The sequence below is a fragment of the Schistocerca cancellata genome, chromosome 2 (assembly GCF_023864275.1).
Source record: "Schistocerca cancellata isolate TAMUIC-IGC-003103 chromosome 2, iqSchCanc2.1, whole genome shotgun sequence".
NCBI lineage: Eukaryota > Metazoa > Arthropoda > Insecta > Orthoptera > Acrididae > Schistocerca > Schistocerca cancellata.
Genome location: NC_064627.1, coordinates 972,680,374 through 972,702,103, shown reverse-complemented (window position 1 = coordinate 972,702,103; position 21,730 = coordinate 972,680,374). Strand labels below are relative to the sequence as shown.

At 38.2% G+C, this 21,730-nt stretch overlaps 1 protein-coding gene across 1 annotated transcript in view; it reads left to right on the top strand.

Moving 5' to 3' along the window:
• The window catches only part of LOC126162942 (TATA box-binding protein-like 1), a 44,579-nt gene extending 27,734 nt beyond the window's left edge, over positions 1 to 16,845 (top strand). The window contains exons 3-5 of the mRNA XM_049919774.1: positions 6,308 to 6,558; positions 6,763 to 6,857; positions 15,542 to 16,845. Of these exons, the coding sequence (XP_049775731.1) occupies positions 6,308 to 6,558; positions 6,763 to 6,857; positions 15,542 to 15,777 (582 nt within the window). The 3' untranslated portion in view covers positions 15,778 to 16,845. The remainder of the gene's footprint in view (positions 1 to 6,307; positions 6,559 to 6,762; positions 6,858 to 15,541) is intronic.
• The last annotated feature ends 4,885 nt before the right edge of the window (positions 16,846 to 21,730 follow it).

Genomic DNA, 21,730 nt, shown 5'->3' with positions numbered 1-21,730 from the left:
AAGTGACATACATTTATGAGAAATTGAGGAAAACTGTTTAATTTGTATAACAACTGTCTACGGACATCTCCATTGGCAGTGTTGTAATTACGATGCAAGTGTGATTGTCAGACAAGAGACTGGATTTCTAGTGTTTTATTTTGACCATATAATTAATCGTTGAAAGCTGGGAACTGATGCTTTAAAAAAAGTAAAAGTTATTGAAATTACGCACTCTGTTCTATTTACTTTATCTTGGTTACATACAATATTACGCGTGCAGTTCTACATTGCGCAGTACTAATGTGTTGTTCTACAACAATAATCCATTTGACAGACCATTCACTCGTTGCCTTAGGTTGTAGTTCTTTGCAGGCCAATTCAAAATTTCTTCATAGGAAGGTAGGTGTTTGTCAGACAGATAACATCAGTTTTCAACGTCTCTCATATATTTGACTTAGTTGGAACCTTTCCTGGCGGAGCAGCTAGTTTTTCTGGTGGTGCAGTCAGTGGATCACATTGGAGGCCCAGATGGCAAGTGTGACTTATCAATGATGTGTGTGTAGAAGCTGTAATACAACCTTTTCTGGTGTTACCAAAATCAGAATGTGAGAAAGTGCCGTTAAGAAAATGACACCCTCCCTTCTTTTCCAATACTTGAGATTTTTGCCTGGTTTCAAACTTTTAAGAGTCACCTTTGTGACATCATGCACAATAAACAATCTGTGCTGTTTCCCTTATATAATGTTAAAATCCCTGTTGCAGGGTAAAAACTTTTATCTTCTTAAAACAGAAAAGTGCTGAGTGTGTGATTCTTATTCTGAGATGAGCAGTTGTGTGGGATGGACATTCAGTGTATTCTTGTAATATACTCTTAGGAAACACTCGTATTACAAATATTTGGTAAATACTACTGCCATCCTATAATGCAATGCAAGTTTAACTGTGTAGATAGCAAGGACAACAGACAACAGTTAAAACAATTGCAGCACATTGTTTTCGTATAAATGGTACTGATAAAACTCTGCAGGGGTGCGACTAGAAAGTATTAAGTGATATGCAGCATTGTCAGTGCTGCTAGCTAAATTTTATTTTGAAACTGAGGGAGTCATTGAGTGATGCCACCTATATAAATCATGTAGTGTGTTTGCTAATAAACTGATACCCCTTTAATGTCAGTCTGAAGCAGTAGCAAACTGAGTATCACAAAATTCAATTATTGTTAAAAGTTTGTTGTGTGACTGCAGTTCCCTCCAAAGGTTGTAGGATGAACATTTACAGAGCTAAAGATATTCCACAACTTTCTATTTTTCATAGTATTATTATTGAACTTTTTCTTCTGTTTTTCTGCATTGCTTTGGTTCCTTCCTTTGTTTTAGCTCCCCTTGATGTGCTACAGGGTCTTTCCTGATGCATATTAGTAACTGATACTTTTGTTAGAAAACAAAATTTGAAACTGTATAATGATAGTAATAATATATTTGAATATTGTATTCCTTTTTTTCTTGTGTTAGTGGGATTTGAACTTCATTTTACATGGTGGATCTATGTGCATAGCACATTATATACAAAAATTATCACAACTGTATACACAAGCATTTTAGGAGAATACTGCCTTATTGTTAAATTGTTGGGCTGTAACTCTGAAGGAAGAATAAAATATTTGAGATGATTATTACCTACATATAAAAAGATTTATTTAAAAACAAGAGAACCTTTCAAGCCTCTAACATTCACATTGATATAATTTGTCGCCAATATTTCCATATGTTTGTGCTTGTAGTAGCCGGAAGACAAAGAATGTAGTATGGAAGCATAAAAATGAGCAGAACTTACAATGTTTAAAAGGTACAGTGCTACATATAATATAGTTTTAATTTCATTACACTGAATAGCAGTTTTATTGAGTTCAGATTTGTTCTTTTCAGATCTGTTCTTGTGTGGTATTCAGTTTTTGCATTAGCTAGCACATATTTATGATGATTGGTTATCAGAGCACATTTGAAATTACATGAAACAGTCGTCATTGTACTGTATTATAGAAATGCTGGTTCACTGACTGCATGAACTGAAAAATTCGCAGATTATTATATCAGATAATACAATGATGCTGCAGGTATGAACTAGGTAGGGTACAGAAAATAGCACTACTCTTCATTTTGTACTGGTTACATTTGTTTCATATAAGTTTGAAAGTTGTGCAACCTCAACAAAGTTACATGGTCACCTAGGACCATGATTCAGTGGATGCAATAATCCACTGACAATACTAAATATACCATGATATACCAATAAAACAAAAGTTTAAAAGTGGAGTAGTTGGAAAACAGAGGACAATTCAGAGTGAGACACTACAAATTCTAAAGAGGGGGTGTTACAAAAAGCCAGTATGAAAAGCAGCAACTACTAAAATTATACACACATAGCAAGATGCTAGCAATGGGTGGAGTTTGGGTGTGAACAGTAGACAAATGGATAAGAGTTGTGTAATTTTTGGTCAGATGTGTGGTGGAGTGGAAATTGCTTACTTTTTTTCCAAAAAAGGCTATTTGTTAAATTCTGATGTGCTGTACTGGAAGTAAAGCAGTGTATGATAGTGTTATTAATATACTTCACGCCCATCTTTCACTGTAAGTTTAGTAGCTGTCGTACTAACATAGAAAACTAAATATCTGTTCCTCAGTGGGTATGTGGTGTGTGATCTCATAATTCTCTCACTTTCATGTTTTACTTTTAATGGGGGTTGCCATAGATACTGTTATTAGGGGAGGATGTGAACCATGCAAACTGATTACACATCAGGTTGGTGATAGGCTAGTGCAGTGTGTGCTTCATTTCAAAATTGAACTTCAGAAAATCTTAACACTAAAAGAAAAATGGCCTAATGAACTCCAGCCCAGAGTTGTTGCATAACAAAGTAATTCTTTTGTTTCTTTAGTTGGTTTATCCTTTTTGGAGATGGCTGACGAATACATTATATAGTTGGCTATTGGGGTAACTGAAGGGATTCTGGTAGCCCAGTATTTGTGCAACAAACCAATATTTAGATAGATATTTTGCTACATATGTAAAGTTAATAGGGAGGTATTGTTTCTTCTGAAATGAGCAGCCACAGACAAATTGCCATTATTGTGTGTAGATGGTGTAACAGATTGAGGAAAGAGACAAAATTTATGTACTAAATGAAGGGCTCAGGGAAATTTTGTGGTCAGCTTAACCACCAGTCCAGTTAATGAAAATATTTATAAATATAAGAAGTAGACAAGACAGTGACAGTCATTGAACTCTTCAAGAACACTGAGTGATGCCTGAAAAGGTTGACTTAAGAATGTAGCTTGGTTCTTGTAGCCCTAGAACATAAATGTTCATTGTCCAGTAAAGATGAATGTTACTGGTGAACAGGAAATACTATTAATGAGAAAGGAAAAATGTTTTCCTTTGGTTGGACACTGGATAACTAGTAGAAAAGTTTTTTAACTTTGGACTAGATTGAGATGACTGTTCACTAAAAAGACTGACCTCCAGAAGATAAGAGATCTGCTTTAAGTGTGTGGTACATTGAAGTACACACTATTGGATCAAAAGTACCTGGACAATCCTAAGTAATGCAGAATTGACAACTATATATCGTGACCACTATATATCAACAGAGATGAGCCTGTCAGTATAAAAGGTGTGGAATATTGTGTTGTCAGTCGAGAAGCAAGAACAGCAGAATGGGTCAGTCGGAGAACTCAATGACTTTGACTGAGGACTGGTCATTGGATGTCAACTGAGAGCCGTTTCCACCAGGGAAATTTTAACCCTTCTAAAGTGCCCAAGTTAACTAGAGGCGTGATTGTGAAGTAAAGGTGGAAAAGAGAACTGCAGACTTCATGTGCTGACAGGGGAGGACTTGTCAAGTGTGGCAGTTGGTGGTAGCAAAAGGCATAAAACAGTGGAATGAATCACTCGTGGGTATCAAAGTTATGACTGCACAAAGGGAATCAAGAAGAATGGTGTACAATGGTTGAGCAGCCCCTCATAAGCCACACAGTTTGTCGAATACTTGGACAAAGTCACCTGCCATCGCGTGGTATCAACAGTGAAGTAGGGATGAGATGGTGTCATGGTATGGGATATTTATGGTTAGGCTGTGATTACCTCATTAAAAATGCTAAATGCAGAAGGATATGAACCCATTTTCAGGATTGTGTACTGTGTATAGTACAGGAAGTTTGGAGACAATGATGATTTGTATCTGTGTGACAGTGCACCCAACATAAAGCAGCACCTGTGAGACAGTAGATTTTGGACCATAACATTCCTGCGTGGACTGGTCTGCCCAGTCCCGATCTGAACCTAATGGAACACCTCTGGGATGAGTTAGAATGTCAGCTTCACTCTAGACTCCAGTGTATAGCATCACTACCTTCTCTAGTTTCAGTTCTTGAAGGGAAAAAAATGGGCTACTGTTCCTCTGCTGATATTCTGACTTCTAACTGAAACTGTTCCCAGCAGAGTTCAAGCTGTTATAAAGGCAAAGGGTGGCACACACACACACACACACACACACACACACACACACACACACACACACACACACAAACCTGTGCACCTACATACAATGCGGGTACATGTGTGTGCGTTCTTGCGCGTGCTTTTGAAAAGCTGTGCACACCCTTTTCAAAAAAATTTCTTCAAAAAGCTGGCAAAGCTTCATTTTAATTCTTTTACATGTGTCTGTTGACACCTAGTTGCTTCTGCTATTCAGTGAGTGGTCTCTTTTACTCCCAATTATTAATGTAGGACTTTTACTACTTGACACATCTGCCATAGTGACTATATTTGTGCATTTCAAATAGATATGCAAAATTGCCTGAAATCCTCTCTCTAAGCCCTTACAGTTGAACCAACTGAACTTCATGCTCTGTTGTTCTTCCTACATGCTGAGTACACCAAAATGTTGCAAGATAACCATATTTTTGTACACTTGATGTCTGGTTTGATTGATCAGCCTCTTCCAGCTTTCAGTGAGAAAATGCAAGTTGTGTATTAGATACTCGTCAGAATTACATTTACTCTAAAGCCTATGCCATCCCTCTCCCAGGCTCTTAACTTGCTAGTGAACATTGAACAGCAACTTCCTCTGACAACATTACCCATGTGCATCACTTGATTGACAGTTATTTCCTCCACCACCACACAACTTTCTGCTACTGTGTGGTATCTGCTCTGTGAAATAAGTCTTTCAAAGGCTTCACATTTAAGGACTGTTAATAAAATATTGGTATTCTGTGAATATGTCTGAGTGAGTGACAGTCCTTTTTACTGACTATTTTGGCTGATAATAGATCATCTGTGAATTACATAGGAAGGACACTTCAACACTCCTTTTGCGGTTTAGCAAATGGATTAGGACATTCACGTCCACCCTAATATGAACAATAGATTGTTGTAGTTTTGTACAGTGTGGATAAAATTGAGAGGTTTATTGAGGTTGGAAAACATAATTTGGCATTGCCCTATTTTGAAATATTGTAAGAAAAGGGAAATGAAGCAAAAAGATTGAAAGTTAATGATGGATCAATAATTTTAACCTCCAAGGAATATTAGAAATGTACACCACAATACTCATTTCCATGGAATTTCAAAGGACACAGATGTATGGTTTTTGTATTAATCTGTTCTCTTGTTACTTCCGTCTAAATTGTAAGTTATTATTGAGTGCATGTGGATACTTAGTTGAAACAGGAATTTGTTTTCTGTGATTTTAAGAGTATGGAAGATATCCTATGTGCAAAAGTTGTAAATAATGTTCTGAAATTCTACAGTTTATTTACTCTGAAATTCTTTATTCATAGTTTGCCATGGGGACTAAATCAGTCATACAATAAGAAACTGACCAATAAATCAAATTAAAAAGGTATATAGAGGTGCTCATGAACTTAAACCCTCCCCCTTTCCCTCCCCACTTTGTGCACCAGCGTTGTCCTGTTTGTGTGCATTTAATTTAGCCAACCGCCAGCATTATCAGTTCAAAAAACATTTCCTGTAGCTAATGGGGAATATCAGCAGTGTGTTTTACAGTTGGTAGAAAAGATGCAGAATTCCGATAAATATTGCATTCACGGGGCAGTGAAGAAAGAAAGGAAAGTAATACGCCAAACTGTACCAAAAGAGGTGATAGGCTTTGAGAGTTGAATATGCTGAGAGTAATTCATTGTTGCTTAATACTTTCCTGCACTTTGCCTTAGTTTTAATACTTCTGGGGCCTCCATGGTACAGCTTGACATAACATAACATTGGTTGCTTTGTCAACATCTAAATTTATGACTTCTCTTTCCAGATGATAACCATGAAACTTAGGAAGCCATACACAACTGCATCCATGTGGTCTTCTGGTAAAATAACTTGCACTGGGGCAACAAGTGAAGAACAAGCAAAAATTGCAGCAAGACGTTTTGCAAGATGCTTACAGAAACTTGGTTTCAACACTAGGTTCAACAATTTTAGGGTAGTAAATGTGCTAGGCACATGTTCCATGCCATTTGCTATTAAAATAACAGCATTTTCTGAACGCTACAAAGAGACTGCTGAGTAAGTAATCGTTATAAAGTCATTGCCTTTATTATACATTTTCTAGATCTACATAATACTTTTGTATCTCATAAGACACACAAAAACTACAAGATTTCATAAATCCTAGTTGCAAATGTGACCATCCTAAGTTGTTGGATAAACTTACATTATACGCTTAGTATCCCAACTTTTTTATTTAAATTTATGATATTTGCATTACAGTTATGAACCTGAGCTTCATCCAGGTGTTACATATAAGCTTAAACAGCCAAAAGCAACACTCAAAATATTTTCGACTGGTAGCATCACAGTAACAGGTAAGTGCTTCGCCATTACTAATGTACTTTGTATTCATATAGTTTGTGATTTTTCTGTTTTGGGAATTGTTGCTTTAAAAAAATGGCAAACACATGTTGATTGTATGTTATTTGCAACACACTTTCTACATAATGTGTTGCGCTCTATTTGTTTTGAAAACTGGAAATGGCAATATTCTTCGCAATAATTTGTGCGGAACCACCTCAAAGTATTTCATCTGTTTCTTGGCTTACATAAATATGTGTACATAACTTGAAAATGTACACTTCCTGTTGGATTTATATTTTTTAAATTTTTACTTCATTCTTGATCTGTCAAAGGCAGTGCAAATTGCACACAGAATTTGAGGCATAAAATTGTGGGCTGTTCATGGCCATATTGTCAACTAGATAACTTGAAATAGTTGCTGCAAGAAACACATTTGGAAATTTCTTGGAATTTTATAACTTCATTGTGCACAAAATGTTTGAAATAATTCTGATCTGATGCACTGATTTAGTTTGATTTTATGTGATTTTACTTTCAAAATTGGTTTATTTTTACTAAAAACGGAGATAATTACTCTTTGCACTGATCCAGGTGCTGCCTTACCTGTTTGTGATTTCCAAAATGAACCAACTACTATCTGTCATAAACATATTTGTTCGTAAAGCAATATACAGTAATGTTGAAATATACACGAATTGTTTTAATCATACATTGCAATGTTGAATCTTCTGGAATCCACTGTTATTCATTCACTTTCCACCTTCAAACATACCACAAAGGAAACAATGGTCATTGTCAGAAGTTGTTCACTGCATCTTCAGATGTTGTATCACATCCTTCTGGGATCTCCTGAATATCATAGGTTTTTGTAAAATGTCAGATACTCACTTCTTAGTGTGGAAAGAATTGACTAGAACAGGGACAATAAATCACTGTACTTCTCTTTTGTTAGAGGGAGGTTGGAGGTGTACAAAGATTTGGTGTCTGACAATGGGATGTTGTTGATTTTTCTTATTTTCTTGTTATAATCCAGAGCTCTAAACGTCTTAAAATCCTCTCTAAATCCTGTAACAAACGGGTGCTGTGTTGTGAAGTTGAACCGACATATCATCTGCTGTCAAAGTGACTTCCCAGTCACATCTTCTTTCTAGACATGTGGCGATTAAGATGATACTTCAAATTGATAATTGTGTTGTGGGTTATTTCGTGAAAAAATGTTTTTCACACTTTCCTCTTGCACTTCTGGCCGTACTCCTCATTCAGAGGGAAACTTCATTTTTCCGTCTTTTATGCCCTGTAGAGATTGCCGAATGCATGGAATCTCAGTCCATTACAGTATGACCAACAACCATGAATTTTGAACAGTGGTTTCTAGTTCAGGTATTTTCTGAACATCGGTCAAGCACACTGCAGTGACGTTCAGCAAGAATGTAGCAAATGCTTGCCCTGACCTTTTCGCTATTTAAATTTTTACAATGGAATTGTTCATTGTATAAAAGCAAGAAGTTCAATTTTTAAAGTTTTGAGAGGAAAAAAATGTTTTTCCACACTTGTAATGCAATACGAGACACAATTGTTTGTATGTGTAAAGTGCGTGCCCACACGCACACGAACCATTATAATAAAGCCAGAATAGCATTGTTCTGTATGTTACTAACACTTTTACTGACAAAATATGTAACTAGACATAATTCCTTTCAACATGGAACAAACAAAATTTGTAAGTGAGCAATAATGTTAACATTTTTGGTTTATTTCCTTTATTTCTAAATGAGTTTATGCACATGCAGGCATGAAAATAAAAGGTAACATAAATGGAATGAATATTATTTTCTTCGTACAACACGTGGCATTGATTATTTTCTTATGTGGTATTTTTATACAACCCCACTGTTGATAAAACAGCTGTGCTATAGTCAACAGATACTGAAGGAAAAAAAAGACAGTTATTAAATCAAGTCATACTGTTTGAAAAGGCAGGTAATGCATTTTCACTGAAAAGTCCATTCTAGTACTCGCCTCAGAAGTCGTGACATAATGTTGAACCTTCTTGGGATCTTCCTGTTTTGTTGATTTGATTGCTATTCATCCTGCCTCATAGGCCTTCCTCTACAGGTTCATAAGAGGGCCATTTCTTGGTCCATGCTGAGACAAAATGGAATGTGTGATGGACTATACTCCCAATGAAGGGACGAGCAACCACTCTTGCCAGAATGATCTGGAGAATACTGGAAGTTGGAGAACAACAAAAGAGCAAACAGCACCTTCAAGCTTCTAGGAACGTCCTTTGCTGTTGATTCATCACTTGTTTTCCTATAATGCTTAGGCCACCTTTCATGCATATCAGTGATCCCAGTTCCTTCCACCATCTTTATTGCAGCATACCTTTTTGCATTAGCAATGATTGTACAGTTATTCTTTCGGTGTGTAGACTCTGTCGCAACACCTAATTTATTTTCTTGAATACGCCAGACTACCTATCATGGAAGGAATGGCCTCTTAACAGAAATACCCCCCCCCCCCCAATCAGAAATAACCCCCCCCCTCTCCCCAAAATCGTTTATCGTGGACCGAACCCATGCAGAAACAAATAAATGAAAGATTCCTATTTTGGCGTGGACACACATGTGAGTAAAGCGAAGTGAAGTTTCTTTGTGGGTGGTTTAATCTTGTTGGTGAGATAGTCCAGTATGAATGTGCACATCTCATTGGCCCCTCTTGTGGGCTGGCCGTCATGATACCTGTTGTCTTGCAGGTCATGCATAGTAAATACATGTTCCCATAGCTGCCTTTGGTAGAATATTTCCTGAACAGTTACATGAGATAGAGGTAAATCTTGCATGTAATGAAAGGCAATGCAGACTGTATCTTTGGACTGGCAGGATTCTGAGTGTGGTTTCATTGAGAAATAAAATTTGAGACTTACGCACTTGTGAATTCTTACCTCACTTGCTCCTGCTAATTTAACATTTTGTGATAAGTGCAGACTTCATTTTGACTTGAAGTTCTTGGCAGAGACTGCGCACATCTGTTTGGGGCCTGCCAAATCTGTAGCCAAAGTTCTTATTGAAATAATTAACATAAAAGGCATATTTTACTTCAAGATTTGGCTGTTCCTCTCAAAATAAATCCAACCTTTTTTAAGGTTGGGTCTTGTATCCAAGTAATTTACTGCTTAACCCCCATAATGAGATGTTTTGACAGGAAACTTGAGAATGTGGTCCCGGATTTCGGCGCAGATTTCACGTGACATAGTAGCATGCATCTTATTGAATCCTCTCTTGCTCACTGGGATTTCGCCTTTAGCCAGCAGCTTAGCAATCCTGAATACAAACTTCTGTGTTACTCGATGTGAACTAGTGAATACATGCCTACAGACATGCAGATGATCCTGATGTCCAGTTACAAAATATATCAGATTCACATTCCACTTTTGATCATTCTCCTCCTTGATCAACAGCCCTTGGTCTTCACCATTTAATGAGACGCCATTCAATCAGTCTCGTTAGGTGGGTATCCTATTCATTTTTGGTTCCACAATCATAGAAAGCACTAAATATCTCCAACCTCCATTCTTCTTGCAGTATAATGAAGCGGTGATTGCACCTGAAACACACACACACACACACACACACACACACACACACACACACACACACACACACAATCATTGTTAGGCACCCATTAGGTAATCTGACTTCAGTATCAGTAATCGTTCCAATCCATTTTGTGGAAGTGGAATGGTTGAACAGATAATATTTAGGTAAAAACAATAATTTCCACCATACCTGCAGGGCAGTCCAATACTTCCCTGAGGAACTACCTGTCCTGCATAGCTTGATAATATGCACAGCACAACCACCATATAGCATATATTGTCAGCAACAGCACTCAGTGTCCATCTAAAAAATAGAAAGAATGCACCAGTCTTAACATCTGAAATATAGCAGTGCTCTCTGCATAGGTTGGTTGGCACTGATAGACGTTCTGTATTGAAATACACTGCCAGACTAATTTTCTTCTACATCTACATGGATACTCTGAAAATCACATTAAAGTGCCTAGCAGAGGGTTCATCGAACCACCTTCCCAATTCTCTATTATTCCAATTTCGTATAGTGCGCGGAAAGAATGAACACCTATATCTTTCCGTACGAGCTCTGATTTCCCTTATTTTTATCATGGTGATCATTCCTCCCTATGTAGGTCAGTGTCAACAAAATATTTTTGCATTCGGAGGAGAAAGTTGATGATTGGAATTTCGTGAGAAGATTCCGTTGCAATGAAAAACGCTTTTCTTTTAATGATTTCCAGCGCAAATCCTGTATCATTTCTGTGATATTCTCTCCCATATTTCGCGATAATACAAAACGTGCTGCCCTTCTTTGAACTTTTTCGATATACTCAGTCAGTCCTATCTGGTAAGGATCCCACACCGCACAGCAGTATTCTAAAAGAGGACAGACGAGAATAGTGTAGGCAGTCTCCTTAGTAGGTCTGTTACATTTTCTAAGTATCCTCCCAATAAAACACAGTGTTTGGTTGGCGTGCCGCACAACATTTTCTGTGTGTTCCTTCCAATTTAAGTTGTTCGTAATTGTAATACCTAGGTATTAATTGAGTTTACGGCTTTTAGATTAGACTGATCTATCGTGTAACCGAAGTTTGAGTTCCTTTTAGTACTCTTGTGAATGTCCTCACACTTTTCGTTATGTAGGGTCAACTGCCACTTTTCGCACCATTCAGATATTTTTTCGAAATAGTTTTGCAGTTTGTTTTGATCTTCTGATGACTTGATTAGTTGATAAATGACAGTGTCATCTGCAAACAACTGAAGACAGCTGCTCACTGTCTCCAAAATCGTTTATATAGATGAGGAACAACAAAGGGCCTAGAACACTACCTTGGGGAACGCCAGAAATCACTTCTGTTGTACTCCATGACTTTCCGTCAATTACTACGAACTGTGACCCCTCTGACAGGAAATCACAAATAGTCACGTATCTGAGACGATATTCCATAAGCAGGCAATTTCACTACAAGCCACGTGTGTGGTACAATGTCAAAAGCCTTCCGGAAATCCAGAAATATGGAATCGATCTGAAATCCTTTGTCAATAGCACTCAACACTTCATGTGAATAAAGAGCTAGTTGTGTTTCACAGGAACGTTGTTTTCTAAACCCATGTTGACTGTGTGTCAATAGACCATTTTCTTTGAGGTAATTCATAATGTTTGAACACAATATATGTTCCAAAATCCTGCTGCATATCAACGTTAACAATATGGGCCTTTAATTTAGTGGATTACTCCTACTACCTTTCTTGAATATTGGTGTGACCTGAGCAACTTTCCAGTCTTTGGGTACAGATCTTTCGTCAAGCGAACGGTTTTATATGATTGTTAAGTGTGGAGGTAATGCATCAGCATACTCTGAAAGGAACCTAATTGGTATGCAGTTTGGACCAGAAGACTTGCTTTTATTAAGTGATTTAAGTTGCTTCACTACTCACAGGATGTTTACTTCTGCGTTACTCATGTTGGCAGCTGTTCTCGATTTGAATTGTGGAATATTTATTTAGTCTTCTTTTGTGAAGGCATTTCGGAAGGCTGTGTTTAGTAATTCTGCTTTGGCAGCTCTGTCTTCGATAGTATCTCCATTGCTATTGCACAGAGAAGGCATTGATAGTTTCTTGCTGCTAACGTACGTCACATACGACCAGAATCTCTTTGGATTTTCTGCCAGGTTTCGAGACAGTTTCGTTGTGGAAACTGTTACAGGCATCTCACATTGAGTCCGTGCTAAATTTCGAGCTTCTGTAAAAGATCGCCAGTCTTGGGGATTTTGCATCTGTTGAAATTTGGCATGTTTGTTTTGTAGTTTCTGCAACAGTGTTCTAATCAGTTTTGTGTGCCAAGGAGGATGAGCTCCGTCATTTGTTAATTTATTTGGTATAAATCTCTCAATTGCTGCCGATACTATTTCTTCGAATTTAAGCCACATCTGGTCTATACTTATTTGATTAATTTGGAATGAGTGGAGATTGTCTCTTAGGAAGGCATCAAGTGAATTTTTATCTGCTTTCTTGAGTAGGTATATTTTTCACTTATTTTTTGAGGATTTGGGGATTGCAATATTCAATCTCGCTACGTCAACTCTGTGTTCACTAATCCCTGAATAGATTTTGGTGCTCGTTTTTTAACTCAGGATTATTTGTTGCTAAGAAGTCAAGTGTGTTTTCACAACCATTTACTATTCGCATAGGCTCATGAACTAACTGCTCGGAATAATTTTTGGAGAATGTCTTTAGCACAATTTCGGATGATACTTTATGCGTACGTCCAGAGTTATACACGTATTTTCACCGACATATCGAGGTTAAATTAGTCACCACCAACTAATATTGTAAGAGTCGAGTACGTGTTTGAAATAGCTCAAGTTTTCTTTGAACCTTTCGGCAACTATATCATCTGAACTGGGAGGTCTGTAAAAGGATCCAATTATTATTTTATTTCGGTTGCGAAGAATGACCTCTGCCCATACTGACTCACAGGAAGTATCTACTTAAATTTCACGACAAGATAAACTACTTCTGAGAGCAATAAACACGCCACTGCCAACTGTGTTTAGCCTATCCTTTCGGAACACCTTAGGTTCTTCGCAAAAATTTCAGTTGAGCTTATATCCGGCTTTAGCCAGCTTTCAGTGCCTATAACGATTTGAGCATCAGTGCTTTCTTTAGCACTTGGAGCTCTGGTACTTTCCCATCACAGCTACAACAGTTTACAACTGTTATACCAATGGTTCCTGTATCTTATGTTCTTCCTGTGTTCAGCCAGCACTCTTTGTGACTGAAGCCCTTCTTGTGTTTTCCCGAGACCCTCTATCCTAAAAACCTCCCAGTCCACGCCACACAGCCCCTGCTACTCGTGTAGCCGCCTTCTGCATATAGTGGACACCTGACCTATTCAGCGGAACCTGAAACCCAACCACTCTTCGGCACAAGTCAAGGAATCTGCAGCCTACATGGTCGCAGAACCGTCTGAGCCTGATTCAGACCACTCGGCTCTGTACCAGAGGTCCACAATCGGTCCTGTCGACTATGCTGCAAATGGTCAGCTCTGCTTTCATCTTGAAAGCAAGACTGGCAGCCTTTACCACCACTGTTAGCTGCTCGAATCCAGAGAGAATCTCTTCTGATCGAAAGTGACACACATCATTGGTACCGATGTGAGCAACCAGCTGCAGTTGGCTGCACCCTGTATTCTTCATGGCATCCAGGAGGACCCTTTCCACATCTGGAACGACTCAACCTGTTACGCACATGGAGTGCACTTTGGCTTTCTCACCCTTCTCAGCTAATTCCCTAAGGGGCCCCATAACGCGCCTAACATTGGAGCTCCCAACTATCAATAATCCCACCCTCTACGATTGCCCAGATCTTGTAGGCTGAGTGATTTCCTCTGAAACAGGACAGGCGACAGCATCTGGCTCAATGGCAGTGTCAGCCACAGACAGCACCTGGAACCTGTTTGTCAGACAAACCGAGGAGGCCTTACATGCGGCCGCCTGAGAAGTCTTTCGCCGCCTGCTTCGCCCCAGGGCGACCTCGCACTCGACCATAGGTGAAGGGTCAGCCTCAGTGTGAGCAGTAACTGGGTTGGCCACCGGTGAGGACTGATCGGAGGACTCTGAGGTGCTGGATGTCCATTGGATCACCACGGCTGGCCCACAACAGTGGTGCCAATCCATTGCAGCCTCAAGCTGTTTAACCGAAGCCATCATGGCCTGAAGCTGAGACCGAAGTGTCACCAACTTGGCTCGCATCTGCACACAATCGCAGTCCCTGTCCATACTAAAGACCGTGGAAAACTAAACTATGCAGATAAACGGGCTATCGGCACATGCTGCACAACGCTACTGTAGACCCTGGCGGAAACACACAAACTGTGTCTATTAATATGCAGATATTCGAAAACCTAACTAGCACTCAGGTGAAACTAAATAATTTGCCCCTGATAAGGAACTTGTACGATGTCACAAAATCGATTTACTTTCTGATGCAAATGAAAATGCGTCAACTGTGGCTATTAGATATTAAATTTAAATGCAGAAACTCAAGAAACTGAACTGTTAAAACACACAGATGATACAATAAAATTCGCTCCTGGTTAGGAACTTGTAAATGACACAACAGCGGTTACTTCCCTGTTGCTGCATGTCTGTCGGCTACTGCTGCCTTCCAACATACAGTTACTAACCTGACAGCTGTGGTAACGGCACAGGTGCTGCCAGGACATGGTTCCTTTCAACACCAAAACATGCATCTTTCTTTTCAGAATGCAAAACGAATTTGTCAATTTGACTTAGTGGCTTTCTTCAATGACGAGTGATTCAGTTACAGTTACCTGAGAAGTATCTCACTTCTGTATTGTTGCTTAAATGAAGGCATAAAAATGTGTGTAGAATTTTAAAAATATATTTCAAGTTCCATGAACCGCATAATGTTTTTGTAATGGAACAAGAGTAATATAAATGTACTAGAAAAGTTGTTGGAGAATGTAAATACTTTGTGTGTGTGTGTGTGTGTGTGTGTGTGTGTGTGTGTGTGTGTGTGTGTGTGTACGATTTTCTGTACATTGTTTTAAAGAAGGGTACAAATCCAGTAAGATCTTCTGTCTTGGTTTTTTTGTAGCACCAAGTGTTGCTGATGTTCAGGCAGCCATAGAGCGTATTTTTCCTCTAGTCTATGAATTTCGTAAGGAGCGTACAAAAGAAGATTTACTTGCAATGGAGTGGAAGCGCAGAGGACAGAAACGGAAACGCAGTTACACGCACATAGAGATTGAAGAACCAGATGGTTTTGAGGACCCCTTGATGGACACAGAGGATGATGATGAAAATTATGACAGTGAAAAAAGCTGGGATTGAACTTCCAAATTTGTGGAGTGTTATTGAGAAAAGTGTGGAAAACTGATTGTGTAAACTCATATCATGGAAAGACTTGTGCTGCAGACTGAAGTGTGTTTGTAGGTAATACATGATTGTATAAAGTGCATGTGATTTGAATTATGAGCAGTAAGTGTCCAGAGCATTTTCAAAAATGAAACGAGAAGTAACATTTTCATGTATATTGTTACTTTTAATTTACTTGCACAGTGTTAGAATGCCTTGAATGTGCTTGCTATAATACTCATTATTTATGACCGCATTTTTTTTGCAGTCTCATCACATCATAATGTTATTTATTTACATTGCATGTTAAAGAAATCACCTTTATAAATAAACTTGCATAAGTTTTTTGCAGAATGCACATTTGTGAACTTTACTCGTGCAAGTGTTTATCATTTGTAAGTTAAGAGTAGTTTATGGCATTCTGAGTCACAAAAGATGACTGCAGTTAAAAAATAAGTGGGAACAAAAATTATTTACATTTTGCAGAAAGTGTTTATAGTGTTGTTTGTGAACAAAAGATGTATTACTCATGTTGAAATAAATTGCTTCTGTACAGTTTTGAATGAGGCAATAGTGTGCAAAACATGTAATCAACCCTTGTACAAAGAAAATACAATCTATTATTAAGATTCATTTTATAAAGTAATTTGTGACTGAAATTTTGTTTTAGACTTCAGGTTGACGTGTACGATAAGGAAGAAGCGATTCCATTCAATGCATTGGTAACTGCAATAAATGTGACTGCCTGTTTCTGTGTTAACCAGTGCCAGTGATGTATTCCAAATATAAACTATTGTGTGTGTTCGTGGTGTTAAGTGTTTTCATTTTAATTGTTATTTAACAAGAGTTTTTTGTTACATATTTTACTTCAGACAGTAAGAAACAGGATGATATTGAAGAGTTTGTGATACAGCTGCTACTGCTAAACCATAACCGAAGTGGTTTTTGTTCCACCGCATTTGTGAATGTCTTCACTATTAGTCATTTAGTGAATTTTTGTATTTGTTCACCAGTTACTTAATAATATATCAATATATGCTGTAATTTCATTTGGAGTTATTAAATCCCAATTTTCCTTGGTGCAAGCTTGTATATGTAACAGCAGTTCCACAGGTTACTGTGTATGGGTAAAATGTGCTGTGGTTTATTCAAATTTCTCTGTTGGTCAGAGATGCATTAGGGGTCCTGAAGCTGCTACTTGTTACAATGTGAGACAGCAGGTAGGAATGTGATGTAACAAGATTGAGTGAGGTGGGATACACTCTCACTAGAATATGTAACAAATACTACTATTACTACTACTACTACTAGTAGTAGTAGTAGTAGTAGTAGTAGTAGTAGTAGTAGTAGTACTGGTACTGTTGTTTCCAGCTCCGCAGACTCATTACAAATGAATCTGCAAATAGCTGTTGATTAACAGCTTTTTTATTTGTTGATGAATTAGAAGTTTATTGCCTTGTTTAAAACCTTAGGCTCAACATACTTCAGTAAATGCTTTTATGATTTTAGTTTCAGAATAACACTTGCAGTTTGCATCATTGTCATTATGCTCTTTCATGTTTGAACAATCTACTTTTCATGAACTTAAAATAATTAGTGAGTATTCCAATCAATTGCTGGATCAAACCCAGAGAAAAATAGTGAAGCCACTATTTACCAACCATAGCAAATTGGTTTCAGTAGTTTCACAGAAACAGAAAACTTATATTTTCCAACTTCCAGATTACCAGTAACTCACAGCTTTCTGCAAAATGAGGCAGAAGTTTAGAGCATACAATGTTCAGTGAGGAAATGACTTAAGGTTCAAGATGCAAGATTTAGGGGTTTAATTATACATGGTGTTTCAAAAACACTACTTCAAATTCTGGGGACAGTTTCCTTACACCAAAACAAGAAGAAAAATGTGGTAAATGGGCTCAAAAATGTATACCTTAATAGCTAAGTGTACTTCATCTTTGCTACTGTGAAACCTCTTCTATTGGATAAGTATGATATTGCAGTGCATGTGTTAAGAACAACAGTGCTGTGTCCCTTTGGACGTGCATGTGTGTGCGAAGGAACATTGCAATATTGTATTTGTCCACCGATACTAGGCAGCAACTTTAATTTAAAAATGCCCTCCGCTGTATGGGAATTACATAATGTGTAGAAGTACAGATTGTGACACACAAATGAAGACATGGAAGTTTTGGTCTGGCCAGGAGTCATGCCCAGATAGCCAAAGCATTTAAGGTGACAACTCGTCACATAAGGCGGGGACCTGGATTCAAGTCCTGTTCCAGCACAAATTTTAATTGTATTATGAAAAAGACCTTAGAACACCTTTTACCATTAATGAAGAGATTGATGTCGCACCATTTTATTCACATTAAGACTATATTTCCAAATTTAGACAAATCAGGAAATGACTTTGTCAGTGCAAGGAGAGGATCCACACCATAATTAAACCAATTTTATCACATAATAGAAAAATGTTAGATCTCTGCAAAAAATTCCTCTAATTTTTGTATTTATGTTAAGAGGAAAAGTAGAATCGGTTTGTAACTTTATTTAAATGTTTACTAGTGCACACAAACTAAAGGCATTTTTTGCACAACTGCATTTATATTTCTGATCACACCTGTTACACATGCATCCAAAGACCGATTAATGACCAGATGTGACTAGCTTAATTACAGACATAAAAATGCCAGTTCTTCTTATGTTTTCAGTTATTTGCGTTTTTATAAAAACTAAATATAACGAACCAGACATTTGTACAGTTCCAAGAATCAGTTATTAAAACAAAATTGTTGAATTAACTAGTAAATGTGGCATTACCACATATCGGAAAGGGTCTGTTTCTGTGTACAAATAATAGGAAAGTGCTTTGGCAGTTGATCAGAGAGAAGTCAATGGTGGAAGCTAGTAGCTTCTTATGCTTCGATGCTTGGCGGTGTTGCACATCAAACTGTGATTTTATAAATTGTGATTGATATACAGCAGTAATGAGATGACATGGCTTTTGGAAATAAACAAGTAGAAAACATCTTGTCTATTTTAATAGTTAAATGACCCATTGCCCAACTTTGGAAAACAGCTGGAGAAAGTGTAGCTCTAAATTTGAACAATCTTTGGCTAGGAAATAAGGGACTGGAACCTCAATCAAACAAAATTTGGAAAATACACCGCCAGAAAAGGAACAACAACATTAAGTAGGTAGGTGTGTTTCTACATTTCAGAGATGTCTATTCAAATTTTGTGCTACTTGTACAAGTCACACTAGTAGTGCCACTGTGAGGATGCAAATCAGATTTGCTTTAAATACATGCTCTAACGGTCGTAAGTTTTAGTTACCTTTGAGATTTTACATGGTGGGTTATTAGTCAAGACTACATTTAAGATGACACACATTATCAGTGCCTCAGAGTTTGAACAAGGTTGTGTAATAGGGCTACGAGAAGCTGGATGTTCCTTCTGTGAAGCTGTAGAAAGACTTAAGCAGGAATGTAGCCATTGCACATGATTGCTGGCAGCAGTGGTCACAAGAAGACCGGGCCTCCGATGGCCATGTGATACTACTGAGAGGACAGACATTCGTGTTCAGTGTACGGCTCTGGCGCATCATGCTGCAGTTTGAGCTGCAATCGGCACCACGCAACAAACTGTTGTAAATCGATTACTTCAAGAAGTGCTCTGAGGCAGATGCCCTGTAGTGTGCATTCCACTGACCTCAAACTGTCGCTATTTGTGACTTCAGTTGTGTCAAATGAGAACTCATTGGAGGGCAGGGTGAAGGGCTCTTGTGTTTTCTGATGAAAGTTGTTTCTGCCCCAGTGCCAGCGATGGCCATGTGTTGGTTTGGAGGAGGCCAGCTGAGTGTCCACAACCAACCTGTCTGCACATTGGACCTACACCTGGAGTTATGGTCTGGGGTGGAATTTTGTATGACTCCAGCAGCATTCTCATGGTTATCTCACACACCCTGACTGCAAATTTGTATGTCAGTATGGTGACTCGACTTGTGCTGCCATTCATGAACATCATTCCAGGTGGTGGTTCCCAACAGGATGACACTTGCCCGCATACTGCTGTTGTAAACCAACAAGCTCTACAGAGTGTCAACATGTGCCTTGGCCTCCTTGATCACCAGATCTGTCTCCAGTCAAGCTCATATTGGACATCATTAGACAACAATTCCAGCATCATCCACAACAAGCATTAACCATCCCTATGTTGACTGACCAAGTGCAGCAGGCATGGAACTGCATTTCAAAAAGTGACGTCCAGCACCCTTACCACACAATGCTTGCACATTTACATGCTTGAATTCAACACTCCGGTAGTTACATCAGCTACTAATGTACCAGCATTTCACATTTGCAATGGCTTGTCTTGTGCTTACCTGTGATCTTGCAGTGTTAATCACTTTAATGTGTTAGCTAGAGAAGTGTATCCCCAAAATTTGATTGCTCTACATTAATAATTTTTTGGTGTTGCAATTTTTTTCATCACCGTATAAAGTAAGTGTGGCATGTGTTGAATTTTCAGCTTAATGGGCAATATAAAAGTTCCTTGTGCATCCGAAATAACTCTGCATACAATGTCCACAACGTAGTCTCTTTAGAGTGTTCTGAACCTAATACTGATCCTGCCTCGAAAAATTGATATACACGTGTAACGTGCGCGTGGGGCACACAATACTCGTTAAGGCCTGTGCTATGGTAATTGAGCGGGGTTCACCTTATGAGAAAGGATTTTCTTACAGATACCGACCGCGTGTACCCGAACGGTGGCAAATCGGACTTACACACAGTCTGTAATAACAATGATCTGTCAAGCAAGTTCTAAATGCAATTACACGTCAGGATGGGCCAGAAGCAACACTGAAGATGCTACCAATTTGATAATAATACGGTCGCCAGCCTAATTGAGCATTAACTGAGTTTCTTCCCTGTACAAGTTGGTATATATTCATGCAAAACAACACGTAGTAACACTGCATAATATAGTAGAATTTTAGAACCAGAAAAATCTATTGAACTGATAGTTTCACGTTCTGTACTGATATGGAAAAACCATGAATACATAACACTACAGTATAATGTATACTACAAAACTTTATACTGTCTATTAATCTAAAATCGGGCATAGGTTACTCTAGAAATCACATTTTCGAGCCCCACACAGAATGTGAATTTTGATAAAGATAAAACATTGATAAATTTTGGCTTTTATATTGACTTTAACTTTTGCTGGTCAAACCAATTTAGAACACTTTAGAATTCAAATGAATAAAGGGGGGGGGGGCGTCCTGAAACTGTTATGATCACTGTATTAAAAAAATTGATTACTGAAATTAGTATGCGTTCAAGATTTCCAGTATATGAGTTACTACTCTTTTCATCTTATCTACTGCTCACTTAAATACCTTGATATCTGTCTCGAAATAATTAAACTTCATTACTATATCAATATTAAAGTTATCTTTCAACTTCGTTAGACCTTTGTTATTCATTTACTGGTTCATTAAACACCATTCTAACATAGCTAGGTCTGCAAGTAATTTTTATTAACACAAAATTTAATTTTTCATTTCGGGACACTCGGATTGCACAACATTTGGAAAGGACCCTGTCTAGGTTAGTTGTGAGGATAATTAAATGATGGGAAAGTTCTGGTAAAATTTAGGTTATTATTGAACCGTTCACTCTCTGGTCCATACGAATACAGCACTAAAAGTTTCAACCTGCTTGTATCGATGCAGCAGTTGGCGGGCAGCGAGATGGCGAGGCGCAGAGCACACATCACATACAACCACAGCTATGGCTCTTGATGTATCGGCACTTTAATTCTTCTTAGCGTCGCGATACTTTTCCATTTAGTGCCTATGGACTTTTGCCATGCTGTGTGGGCATTGGAACGGCATACCCGAGACTCAGTGAAGCGA